The sequence below is a fragment of the Pterocles gutturalis genome, unplaced genomic scaffold (genome assembly GCF_000699245.1).
Source record: "Pterocles gutturalis isolate BGI_N339 unplaced genomic scaffold, ASM69924v1 scaffold34398, whole genome shotgun sequence".
Lineage (NCBI taxonomy): Eukaryota > Metazoa > Chordata > Aves > Pterocliformes > Pteroclidae > Pterocles > Pterocles gutturalis.
This window is the reverse complement of record NW_010124187.1, coordinates 64,860-76,836: the sequence shown is the minus strand read 5'-3', so window position 1 is coordinate 76,836 and position 11,977 is coordinate 64,860. Positions and strand designations below refer to the sequence as shown.

General features: G+C 44.6%; 1 protein-coding gene across 1 annotated transcript in view; it reads left to right on the top strand.

Moving 5' to 3' along the window:
- VWC2L (von Willebrand factor C domain containing protein 2-like) overlaps nucleotides 1-11,977 on the top strand; it is a 47,242-nt gene that overhangs the window by 7,287 nt on the left and 27,978 nt on the right. The window contains exon 2 of the mRNA XM_010078192.1: nucleotides 11,353-11,482. Within this exon, the coding sequence (XP_010076494.1) occupies nucleotides 11,353-11,482 (130 nt within the window). The remainder of the gene's footprint in view (nucleotides 1-11,352; nucleotides 11,483-11,977) is intronic.

Genomic DNA, 11,977 nt, shown 5'->3' with positions numbered 1-11,977 from the left:
CAGGAATTAAGCAGAAGCCCACGTGTTGTAATCACAGTGCACCAGTGCAGGAGTGCAGTGCAGAATTTGGCCTGTACATGCAAGCCCAAGGGTTTGGTATTTTTCCAGGAAATACGACACAGGAATTAACACGTGCCCAACGTTTGTACCGCCAAAGCTGTGGCTGGGTTTTCAGATATTCACTCCAGGAAATAGCCTGTTGGCTCTGCTTCCAGATCTGGGGGCTGTCCAGAGAGCTGCTGGAAGAGAGGAGATATCTCTGCACAGCCGGGGAAGAGGCTCTGGCACTCCCCCTCCCCTCCATTGCTGCTAGAGCCGTGCTGTGAAGAAAATGGGATGTGTAGTACATGCAACTGCTACCAGCTCCTTCCAAGAGTGGTATAATCAAGTCTGAGGCTTTATTATTCTGCCAGACAATGCTCAGTGGGGCCAAGGAGAGAAGCGCTGGTCCCTTGGCTCACCCAAGGTATGTCCGTCTCTGTCACCCAAGATGTTACTGCTGGGCTGTTGAGCATGAAGTCCTCAGGTCTCAGCTGAAGAAGGATGCCATCCATAGAAATGTCAAGAGATAATAGCCAAGAATTTTTTTAAACTACCATTTCCTACGAGAGAGAAGTGCAGGTGTGTGTTTGTTGGTACCGGAATGTGCTTTACGCAGAATTGAATTCATTTAAAATAATGCTCAATTAGCTAATTATCCTAGTTATTGTTTTTAAGACTATAATTAGATAAGTCATGTAATGCCAGTGCTCAGTCTAGTTGCAAAATAAAAATACACATAGCGTTAAGCTTCCTTACTCTTTTTTCTGTGGCACAGTCCAGAGGTGATTCTTTGGGAATTATAATAAAATCAATATGTTTGGAGGAGCATTAGGGTTTGAAGGAGCTCTTCAAAGCCAGTAATCTCTCAGTCTGTTAACTGTGGTCATCCTGGGCAGGAAACCTTTCTGAGGGTTAACCCAGTGTGCTCCCTGTGTTAGCAGACCCCAGCGTATCCTCTCCTCACAGGTAACCTATTCAAACATTTTTATTTCACATCCTTCCCAGCTTGTGCTCATAACCAAGTGTGGTAACATCCCCAGAGGGACAGAAACCTCTCGGACCCTGCTGGCTTCTCTCCTGAGGGTTTAAGCAATGACAACTGGATGCAAGGGGCGGAGGGGACAGTTTGGAAAATGCCTTCTCCATAGTACCAGCTACTAAAGAGCTGATTTGTTCTGTGGGCAGGTTCTTTGGTGCTACGAAGGGCTGCAGCTCCATGGAGCACACGTGGCCCATTGGGCTGCTACGTTGGTGTAAAGTTTGGTACCAGTTAGATATCCCTCTGTGGAGTTTGCAGGATGCTGACCTGAGAGAAGGATTTGCCTGAGGGAGCTTCCATGAAGTATAATCTGCCTTGCTAGCTGACAGAAAGTAGAAAGTTAGGCTAGGCTATCAAAAAAAGAACAGATAATGGAGAATGAGAGAGAAAAAGCAACCAGGAGCAACTCAGTATTTGGTGCGGTGTGTTTGCCCCTCTCCTGCCTCTCAGCATGCAATGGAAACAGGACTGGTGTCAAAGCCCAGGAGCAAAGGAAGCCAAAACCGCAGCAAACCCAGGCTGACACGTGGTGTTAACCTGCTGGTACAAGCACAACTCACTGCTTGGCAGGACGGGGCTTTGAAGCAGGGCCTGGAGACAGCGAAGGAGAAGGGAAGGCGCATGGAGATGTAATCGTGGGCGCTCAGCACCCTTGAGCTCCCGCACCCTCAGCAATGTAAAGGAAAAAAGCAAGTCAGCTCGTGACTGCTCCCTGGACGTAGACTTGGGTACAGCCAACGTGTCTTTCCTGGGGAGGAGAAGAAGGTGATGCAGCAGCATAACATGTTAATGGAGATCAGTAATGAGCTCTTGTCTCCAGCCCCGGTGCTGGAAGGAATGCTGAGATCGGCAGAGGTGAGCAAGAGCAAAGTATTGAGGAAGGAGCTGCTCCTCTGGGGAGAAAGAGGGAGATCCAGGCAGAAAACTGCAGGAGAGGGAATGGGACCAAAACCCAAGTCTCCTTCACAGTGATGGCTGGTTATGTTACACCTACCTCCTTAATACAAATCCAGTATTTTATCAGTGCATAGAGCTGATCTCACCACCTTCTCCCATCTTTCAGCATGAATGAAGACAGGAACAGCAGATTCAGGTATAGAGAAAACACATACAAAAAGGATCACCTTTCTGACCAGGTCCTTGCTTCCTTTTTCCCTACCCCAGGAGGCTCTCTCCTAGATGAGGCTCCTTCATTGCAAGAGCAGACAGGGAGGGAGCGGAGGTCAGGAAGCTGCCAGCTGGGCTTGCTTTCCCTATTGACACTAAAAGGAGCTGAACAAATGTGAAGCACACGCAAACATTGTGTCTGTGTGCAAACAGGACTGTGCATCGCACGTTGGAGCCACAGTCCCATCTGTCATATGTAACCTTTCAAAAGGAGTCCTGGTCACTGTGTACTGGGCATGTCTGAGCTAAAAAAAGTACTGTAATAGAGCCATAAAAATTATCCCCAAAGTAATAGAGAACTCCAGTCCGCTCAGCCCCAAGGTAGGTGAGGTGCAGCTATTGCAAGGAATAAAATGGGATATATATCAAAACAAAGAGCGTTCTTATGAAACAAGTGCAAAGTCATGTTGTTGTGGAAAGCTCCACTGCTGCTCTCAGGAGATCAAAGCAACTACGAGACTGCAGATCCACAGCTCCTGTGGAAAAAGGGCCAGGGCTGGGCTTAAGGTTGTTCTCTCATCAGCTAATGGAGGAGTCACTCTCCAGACCCAGACGTGGTTCCAGGAGCCTTTTAAACCCATCAAGTTGTGTGGCACATAGCAGATACAGAGTACAAAGCTCCTAATGCCATCGGAATCCTGAATCGTCAGATGTGGGTCCCGGATACCCATGGTGAGGCGTATCTTTGGTGCTTCTCTCCCTCACCTGGCTTTTGATCTGTAGTAGCTCCCCAGGAATTATTACAAAAGGATGGCAAGGATAATGTTGTCTCCAGGTATTGACAGTCATGGTGTGGGGCTGAGGGGAGGAGAGGTGTACCTAACCTGGGGGGATTACAGCATCTTTGTGCCTTTCCATCTCCAGAATCCAAGCCAGGACACCAGCCTACTGGAAAGAGTCTTGTAGCTGTGAAGAGACAAGCACTGGTTAGGAGTAACTAACACCGAGCTTTGCTTGGAGAGCTGCAGCATCTGTAGGCTAAGAAAATAGGGAAGTCTTCAACCTCCTTGTGATGGGGCTGCTTTGAGTACAGGATGGAGCCACTGTTCATAGGAAGTATTTTCAGTTGTGTGTTTGTATCTGTCTTGTCCTTTCAGTTGAATGAGAAATTTGTCATTTCATTTCAGGCTTAGATTAGTAATGCTTGTGTGCGTGTTGGGATCTCCCTTAGAAATACAGTATCTCAGCATCCACTCCTGCTGCTTCTTGGAAGCCAGCTCCTGGTTTTAGACGATCTGCAGTATGGTGCAAGCATTTTTCAATTTTTGGACGGCACAGTTCATTTGTATTGCTAGTGCTCCATATAAGTAGGATACAGCTCCATTTTTTTCACTGCAAATAAATTATCTCATGACTTAGTAGTTTTTTCCTGTTGCAAAATCATTTGCAACCTGATGGCGTTTTCAGTGGTTGTACTCATCTAATAATCACTCACCAGATTGTTTATTCGAGCAACTTTCCACCTGTGGAAAATCCAAGTCATTACAATTTCTATAGCGTAATTGATCCTGGGTCTCCACTAGCTGGATGGATGATTTCTTTTTTAAGTAAGTGACGAAAATGGGTGAAGTTTTTGCCCCATGCAAGTGCTTGTATTAGCACACCCAGACAAAAAAAAGAGCCATTTACCAAACTCTTAGCACCATTTAGGCAGTTATTTATGCACTGCTAGTAGTAAAGGCAAAGTGAGCAGCCGGGAAGAGAAATGGGCTGATTTCAGTCTCACCTTCTGGTGGGACTCACTAGCTAGCCCGTTCTCCACGGTTTGGCACCTGCAAAGTTTCTCAGTTGAAAGCTTTCTCTGAACTTTCCTGCAATCTCCTGCTAATCTGCCTGAGATCACAGGCAATTTCAATAACAATGAAAATGATTCTAATTTTGACTCCAGGAGTATCTTCAATGAATGCTATCCTGGTTTCTTTTTTATTCATCTCCCCTGGTTTATGACTTCCCACCTCAGCCCTAAATGCAGAAACCATTTTTGCCTCCGATTTTGTTCATCAGGTCCTTTTTAACTTTCTTCCTTTTCTTGCTTCCTGCCAGTAAATTCACCACCTGAAACTGTAGCTACAAAAATAATTTCCATCAGAATTGGCATTGTCCTTAGTGTCATTAAAAGTTACAGCTACTCTTAGGATCTAAGTGCCCAATTTGGCAGACTTCACTTTACCTCGCTCTGCTTTTCCTGCTGTTCTGTCTGCATAGAGCAGGATGCCATCAGTCGAGCCTGTCTGAGAGGGGAGGCTGAATGTGATTATCTGTATGAGCACTGGCACACACTTGCTTGAAAACTAAAAGATGGAGAGATTTGGCAGCAGTGATGGTTTTCAGTTTTCCTTCCCTTGGAGTCCAGCACTCACAGGGATGGGACACATGCAGTCCTTCCTGGGGACATTGAGGCAGGAGGTGCATGTGGATACAGCTGGTGGATCCAAATCTAAGGCAAGGTACTGGCAAACGTGTGCAGAAGTATCAGGTTAGATCCGTTGCCTTCAAAACCACCTTGACATCAGTAGAAATGAAGATGATGGTACCTCCTTATTTTTAAGGGGTTTGCACTTCTTTTTCTGACATGTTCTCCAAGGGGGAGAAAGCATTGCAACTCCATATTCAGTAAAACTGCCATGAAAAGCATTTTTTGCCTTTGTAGTGTAATCTAGAAAAGGCATATACATATGCACCATTTCCTTTTTGGTGTTTAAAGGAGGTGGGAGGTAACATGCCTGATGATGGTGTGCAGTGATATCAAGAGTCCTGGCACCTGCTCTGCATTTGCTCTGGTGTGATGGATCCTTGGGTTTCCATGGGGCTCAGAAGGAAAGCTCACTGGCTTAATTTCTCAGTTATACACCACTTCAAATTCCAGTCAGCCAAGCAGATTTCTCCAGTTGCTCTGCCCACGTTGTAAATATACCTACTTGACTGTGAAAAGCATCACAGGCCCCAATACCAGGTCTGTTCAATTCAGTGCAAATACTTAGGCTGTCTTCTACTAACTTTAACAGTCCTTGCGTGATGATCAGTATGTGTCTATTGTAACATGATTAGATAGCTGTAAACACTTCTATGAAGCTTTTCTATTTCCTTCCTCAAAAGAAATGTCAAGTATTTGTGATATAATGGTTGGAAAGTTTGTATTGTTCTGTAATTGTGTGCTAGTAGCTGTGTATAATTGAAGGGCTGCTGTGCAACAGTCGGACAGCACGAGGGCATGGTCCTTGTGTGACCACTTCATGAGGCCTTGTCGATGAGATGAAGTCTTCGAGGATGGGATTATGGGACTTTCTTGTACAAATACCCTCTTCAAGCTTAGCTGGAGAGTGTAGGATGGAGTGGGAAGAGAGCAGCCCAATAAATCCTGATAACTGGATCTCAGAACAGATGACTAGAGGGCAATTGCAAGAATTTGCAGTAGCTTCGAGCAGCCTGTACGCTAGCCCCAGCAAAGATGTAAACCTTCTTCCATGAGGCAGAAAACTCAGATACAAAGAAAGTACCATGCATTTCAAAGGCTTTTCTTGAAAAGGTGAGGAGAGGTCCAAACTCGCAGGAGGTGGCTGTGCTAAACACGCCTGGAGGAAATCAGGGGCCAGCATCTAAACTCATAGAGCGGGAAGTCTCAGGGAGTAACAGGTCTGTGTATAGTCCATTTTAACGATACAAGATCCACTGGCTCTTGAAGTACTTGGGTGCCAAATAACACTTTGCTCTCAGAAGGCTGCTTGGAAAATGGGCAGCATTTCCCCAGCCCCTGGAGGGGCACGAGCCTCGAACTCTGAGCCTGAGTGAAGCCAGCTGGATTAATCACAGCTGGTCACAGAAGACTGCAGCCTTAAAACTTGGTCTGAGATCTCATCTGAGCTGGGTGACAGCCCACGTATAGGACTGAAATGAGTGTGCTTGGAAACCACAGTTAGCCTGGTGAACGTGACAGCAGTGCAAAAACTGAGGAAAATTGCTGCTGATTGACAGAACAAACAGGTAAAGAAAAAGTATCAATCAGATGTCATCTTCAGAGCTTTTCATTTGGCTTAGGTAAATCACTCCCTTTTCACCTCTCTGGAGATGTTTGTGTAGAAGCAGCTAAGAGTGATTGACAAGCAGCCGTGTAGACAGAGAAATGCTTGTTGGAAGCAGGGGAGAGGAGGGCTGCAGTGTAATGTTTCACATACATATATATATATATGTATATATATATATGCTTCCTCCATTCACTCAAGGAGAATACTTACTACTTAGTGATAAGCTTTTGCAGGGCAATCTACATCTTACGGAAAAGTCTTTCACATGTTTGGGGCAGCAGAGAAGTGGCTTAGGGTGCTGTAGGTGTGGACAAAGTCATGAGCTAAGGGTGGAATACAGGTGAAGTTCAGTAAGTATTTGAGAGAAGAGAATTTCTGTGACTAAATGAGATGGCTCAGATGCAGTAAAGCTTAGGTCTTGCAGAAGCTTCTTGCAAGATCTCGCCTAGAAACTTGAAGTTTTGCATATTGGTTGTTTGTGTGATTGTACCAGCTGCCTTGGTCTAAAAAAATGTTTGATTCAGGTCTCTTCAGCTGTAGAAAAGCATAAAAGTGTAGATTTAGACACTGAGTTGTTAATTCAATTTTCCATTTTCTTTTCTCCACCTCTCCCTTAATTTTGGGAAGAATTAGTATTTTAGGCTGTTTTCCTGAAGAATTGTTTGATCATGCGATCTCTCTGTCCACCAGTGGACATCTTTCTGGATGACTTGGGGGCCTGCTGGAGCCCTCAAGTATAGAGCTCTCAAAGGTATGAAATTTCTGTAGTTTTATGAAACCTAGTAGCTGACTAAAGAAGGACCCACAATCCTAATTCTTGCAATTGCCCTCTAGTCATCTGTTCTGAGATTCAGTTATCAGGATTTATTGGACTGCTCTCTTCCCAGGAGAAGGGAGCCCATTATCACCGTGAGGAATAGCTGTATGATGTTAGCAATCATAATTCCTACGTGCTGGCATTTACTTCCAAAAAGAGGGTGAAATTGGTGGGGAGCTGGTGTGTGTATGGGAGTGAGAGTGAGGATTAGGAGATACGGTATCTACATCTTGTTTGGCTTCCTGATTGCCCTTGCTCAGAGTTTATCTCATTTTTCATTCTGTTTCCTTTGCTGCCTTTTTCATTTGTTTGTTTATATCATCTATCAAGTTTATCATTATGTGCTCATGCACATAAAATCTTTATTAGCCATGCGTATTCTCTATTCTCTGTTTTAATTTTCCTTCCTTCTTTCTTTGATAACAAATTCTGCTGATGGCAGATGTTTCCTATTTGACAGCACCTGAGACTAAGGTTTTCCAGCCACGCAACTGGATGAGCGCTGGCTCCTTCCTCCGGCTGCCCCGCTGTGCAGGATGGGACCATCCCCTGGTAGAAGCGGGAATGAACCTGCCCTCCCAGCCAAACCTGGGGTCACAGGCCTCCTTGAGATCAATGGTCCAGAAGAGAAATTGAAGTTGGGCCGTGATCTTAGGTGTAGTTGTAAACAGGAGTATTTAGGGTCCCCATCTTTGTGCTTCTTTGGTCTCTTTGAAGCAACTGGCCAAAGGAGAGGTGAGTCAGGGTCAGTGCTGAGGCTGAGAAGGTCCTGTGTGCTCTGTGTCCCGTTTCATCTGTTCTCAAAAGCCCTTGAATGGTGGTTAGATGATGGCCACGTCTGCTTCCCACCAACTTGGCTTGACTTGGCCCCTGCACTGACAGCAGTATCAAAGAATGTATTTCCTCACTAGCTCTGAGGGTTAGTGCTCTCACCCTTGTTGTAAATGAAAATTGGGTAAGAAGAATTTCAGCTGCTTTGCACCAGTTTTCCTAAGTCAGAGTGCCATGCTGAGAGCTTCTCCAAAAGGACCCAGTTTGCTCATCTGGTTTTAATGTAGGTCCATTTCTTAAAACTGTAAAATAAATTTTCCTTACCTGTAAGGTACCATGCAGTTGTTGTGGGGATGTGTATCCGTGTTATGGCTGGATACCGTGAACATCCTTTTGGACAATAGTGAGAATATTTCTGCACCAACATCTCTTGAAATCCTTCCTAACAAATCCTTCCCTAGAGAGTCTTCTAGAATTATTCTGCCTTGGACAGGTGGAGTTAATAAGTTCTCTTTTGGCCCAAGCCTTTTATGATCCTTCAATCTTAACACTTTTTTCTAGAATATCAGTTTAAGGGATGCTGCTAAAGCATTTGCACTGTCCATGTGCTTGGCCTCTATTTTGTGTCCTCTCTCCTTTGTACTTTAGAAACCCTCTGTATTTTTCAGCTTTATTTTTTTAGTAGTGATGAGAGTTTCTTTTCAGGCACTGGTGTTAGCTGATATTTGAACTTCAGTGGCTACAAAAGTGTAAACAGTCCCTCTTCCATGGGGGATAAATATTTAAATCCAGATTCAGGGACTTGCAAAGACAGACAGAGCTGCCTGGCAGATCCCGTGAAATGCTCCTAATCGTGAGCAGTACTTGCACTGGGACAAAATGAGAAAAATGAGAATAAATTAGGTAGATGGAAGAATCAGGAACCAAAACTTTGGGACACCTTTCACTGGTTCCTTTTTCTTCACTGGGTCATTTTGCCCCTTGGTCTACATAATGACTGTGTAAATAAATAAAGGACTTTTTTGGACAATGTCCTGTAGTTATTTCACAAAAAGGGTAGCTCCAGGAAAATTAATAGCACGGGTGCAGAGCCCACAGAAAAGAGTAAAAAGATGCTCAATCAGTGTGCTTGGGGCAAAGTCCTTTCTGAAGGGGCAGGGGTTTGCAAATCAGATCCCAAAGCACACGCCATGGGGGAAAGTACCTAGGCATTCATAGGATAAGTGGACAGGAAGGCTGGAGTCACCCATGGAGGTGAGCATCTGGGTGAGAGCCACAGTAAGGGGCAGTGGCAAGTGAACAAAGTAGTCAGACAGAGGAAGATCCGAGAGGCAAGACCAAGTAGCTTGAACTTGATAAGATGGGGAAGAGGAGGTGGCTGAGAAAAGTGGTCGTTCTTGCCAGAGCAGCCTCTTCGTTTGCTGGCTGCTTGTTCCCTGTACTGCCGACATGTGCTCTCCTTTAATTATGTGTAGTTCTTCCCTCCTGAAAAGCTGCTTTCAGTGTCAGGCAACATCGTGGCTTATTACAGTGTCATTGTCAGGTTACACCAACAATGCAAAAGCAAAATAGGTGTATGTCATGTCTCATTTACTCAGTTGCAGAGTTGTTCAGGAGCATCTTCGACTTGTGCTGATCATCTTAAGCCGTAGATTGGCCTGCAGTCGTGGAAGTGTGTCGTGTATTTCTTTGCATTGGAGCCGCTGGCGCAGGGAAGCTGGGGACAAGTCCTGAAGGATACATCAGTGAAAGCCTCCACAAATCACAAGATCTTGTTCTACTGCTCCATATAATTAGCGATTAAAATGAGTAAAAACAAAGCAGCAATTTTCTTATTGATCCCTCAGCAAATAGTTCTGTCTATTTTCTTCTGTATTGTTTCTTCGTATTAAATAGCCTTGAATAAGAAATGTCAGTCAAATGAATTTAGATTCCTGGTGCTTCAGACAGAAATCAAAGCAGGATTGAACGAGGAAAGATAATTAGAGAGAGAAATTCCACCTCCACAGACTTCTTCCTTTGCTCAAGGAGTGCTGATTTTATCTAAATTGCCAAAGCTGTGAGCAAATGAGAGGTGATGGGAATTATAGACTGCAGACAGTGAGACAAAGCTAGGGAAGCTTTAATTAGTGCATTTTAAGGTAGAAATGAATTTCCTGGGAATAAATTATTTGACTCAAGGCATATGGAGCTTCTTAGAGGTGAACTGAAAAGCTTTTTACCTGCCAGAACCAGGGCTCACAGGTTGTATCTGTCTTGTAGAAATGTGTGACACATTGCTGGGATCTGAAACGCATGGGGATGAATCCTCCTTTCCTTTGGATCTCACTTTTGTTCTTAATACGGAGGAATTCCCATTGCTGCAGATTCCCCCCAATGCAACGGAAAGCAGAATTTTTTCCAATACCCACATTTACTCACTCAAGTGTTAGTGATGGACATACTGTTGCTGAGGAGCTGGGAGTTATGTGTTGAACCTACAGGTACTGAAAGGAAGTTATTTTCCTTTCAAATTGTCCTCCTATTCTCTTTGCTCAGCTCTGTTGTCATCCTTTCATCACACTTCTACACACTTAAGGACACTGGGAACCTTAAAACATATACCTTTCTGGTTTTCAACAGATTTCCACAGCTTTTCAAAGGGTGAGACAGTGACAACTCTCTACTATTTGGAGGTAGATAGAGATTCCTGTTTGAATTGATGGAGCTGAAACGAAACCATTTAGCTGGGTGCTGTAATCCAGAACTCCCTGACTTCAGCAGAATTTTTCAGGCTCTAAATTATTTACAATTTCTGTGTGAGGCAGTTTCTCACAAACCTTGTTGAAACAGGCAGGAGTGGGGCAGGACCAGATCTAACAGTTATGTCATGGGAGTGCTTACAGACCTCTGGTGCAGGGTCTGCACAAATGCAGAATAAAATGGCTTTGCCCCCCTAAGAACGACACTATTCTCCTCTGCTCTGAAAAGCATGAATGAAAGCACAGTGAGAGGCTGGCGGATGGACAGGCCACCCCAGCAGCACCTCTCTGATAGATTGGGGTTTGCTGGCAGTGGTGGTCTGCATGAGATATGAGTATGACCAGGAAAACCACTAAGTCCTCCCTTCCTGGGATGAACCACCACTGGGGATCTTCCAGAAACCCTGCTCTGCTCCTGGCCCAACATGTAAGATAACAGATGGGTAGAGCAGAGGTACAACCCTAGTAGCTTCAGCTCAGCCTTTTTGATGAAGGGACCTAAAGTCTCATGAAAGCTAAAAAACCCCACGCCCTCTCTGGGGAAACAGGTATCATGCTCACTGTTTTTCTGATGTTCTGGTTGCCTATTTCGAGTGTTGCTGTTTTGTCCGATAAGTTAATTTGTGTTACCCATGCTGAATGAATGCAGTCAAGAGGTATTGAACGCTGATGTGTTTTTCTTATGGCAAAATAGAAATGTTGCAAACTTGTGAGCTACGGGAGGAAATGGGCTAATTTCAGATTTGTTCCTAGCCCTCGCCATGCGAATGGTGTCGCTGCGAGCCCAGCAATGAAGTTCACTGTGTTGTAGCAGACTGCGCAGTTCCCGAGTGTGTCAACCCAGTCTATGAACCAGAACAGTGTTGTCCTGTCTGCAAAAATGGTAAGAAAGTACTGTATTGGCTTTAACAAAGAGATGTAAAGGAAACATTTTATTAATATGTCGTTACTGATGCATCGTCAGGAGATTTGCTTCCATCAGCAGAGGCTGGTGTTGGGGCTGTTATTTCTCCTTGTGTGTGGGCTTCATTTATGAGGTGGCAACTGGGGAAATTTAGGCTGCCCTTCCTGGCCTCTGTCTTGTAATTGAAGCTGATGGGATTGCTGACTTGAGTAGGGCTTTACAGGACTGAGTCCTGATATTGGTGATAGTCATTTCATGTCTGTTTTTTTTCTCATAATTAGTCTAACATGAAATCAAATATATAAGAAAAGAGAGAGTCTTTCTCCCTAAATTAAGAAACAAATGGTTATTACCTAAAACCAGGGAAAACTCACCAAAATCAATGGCAAAACTTCCACTGGGGCCAGTAAGACACGCACCAAGCCTGTAACGTTGCTAGTTGTGTGCTGGAGTCTGTGTGCATAGCATTGGCCC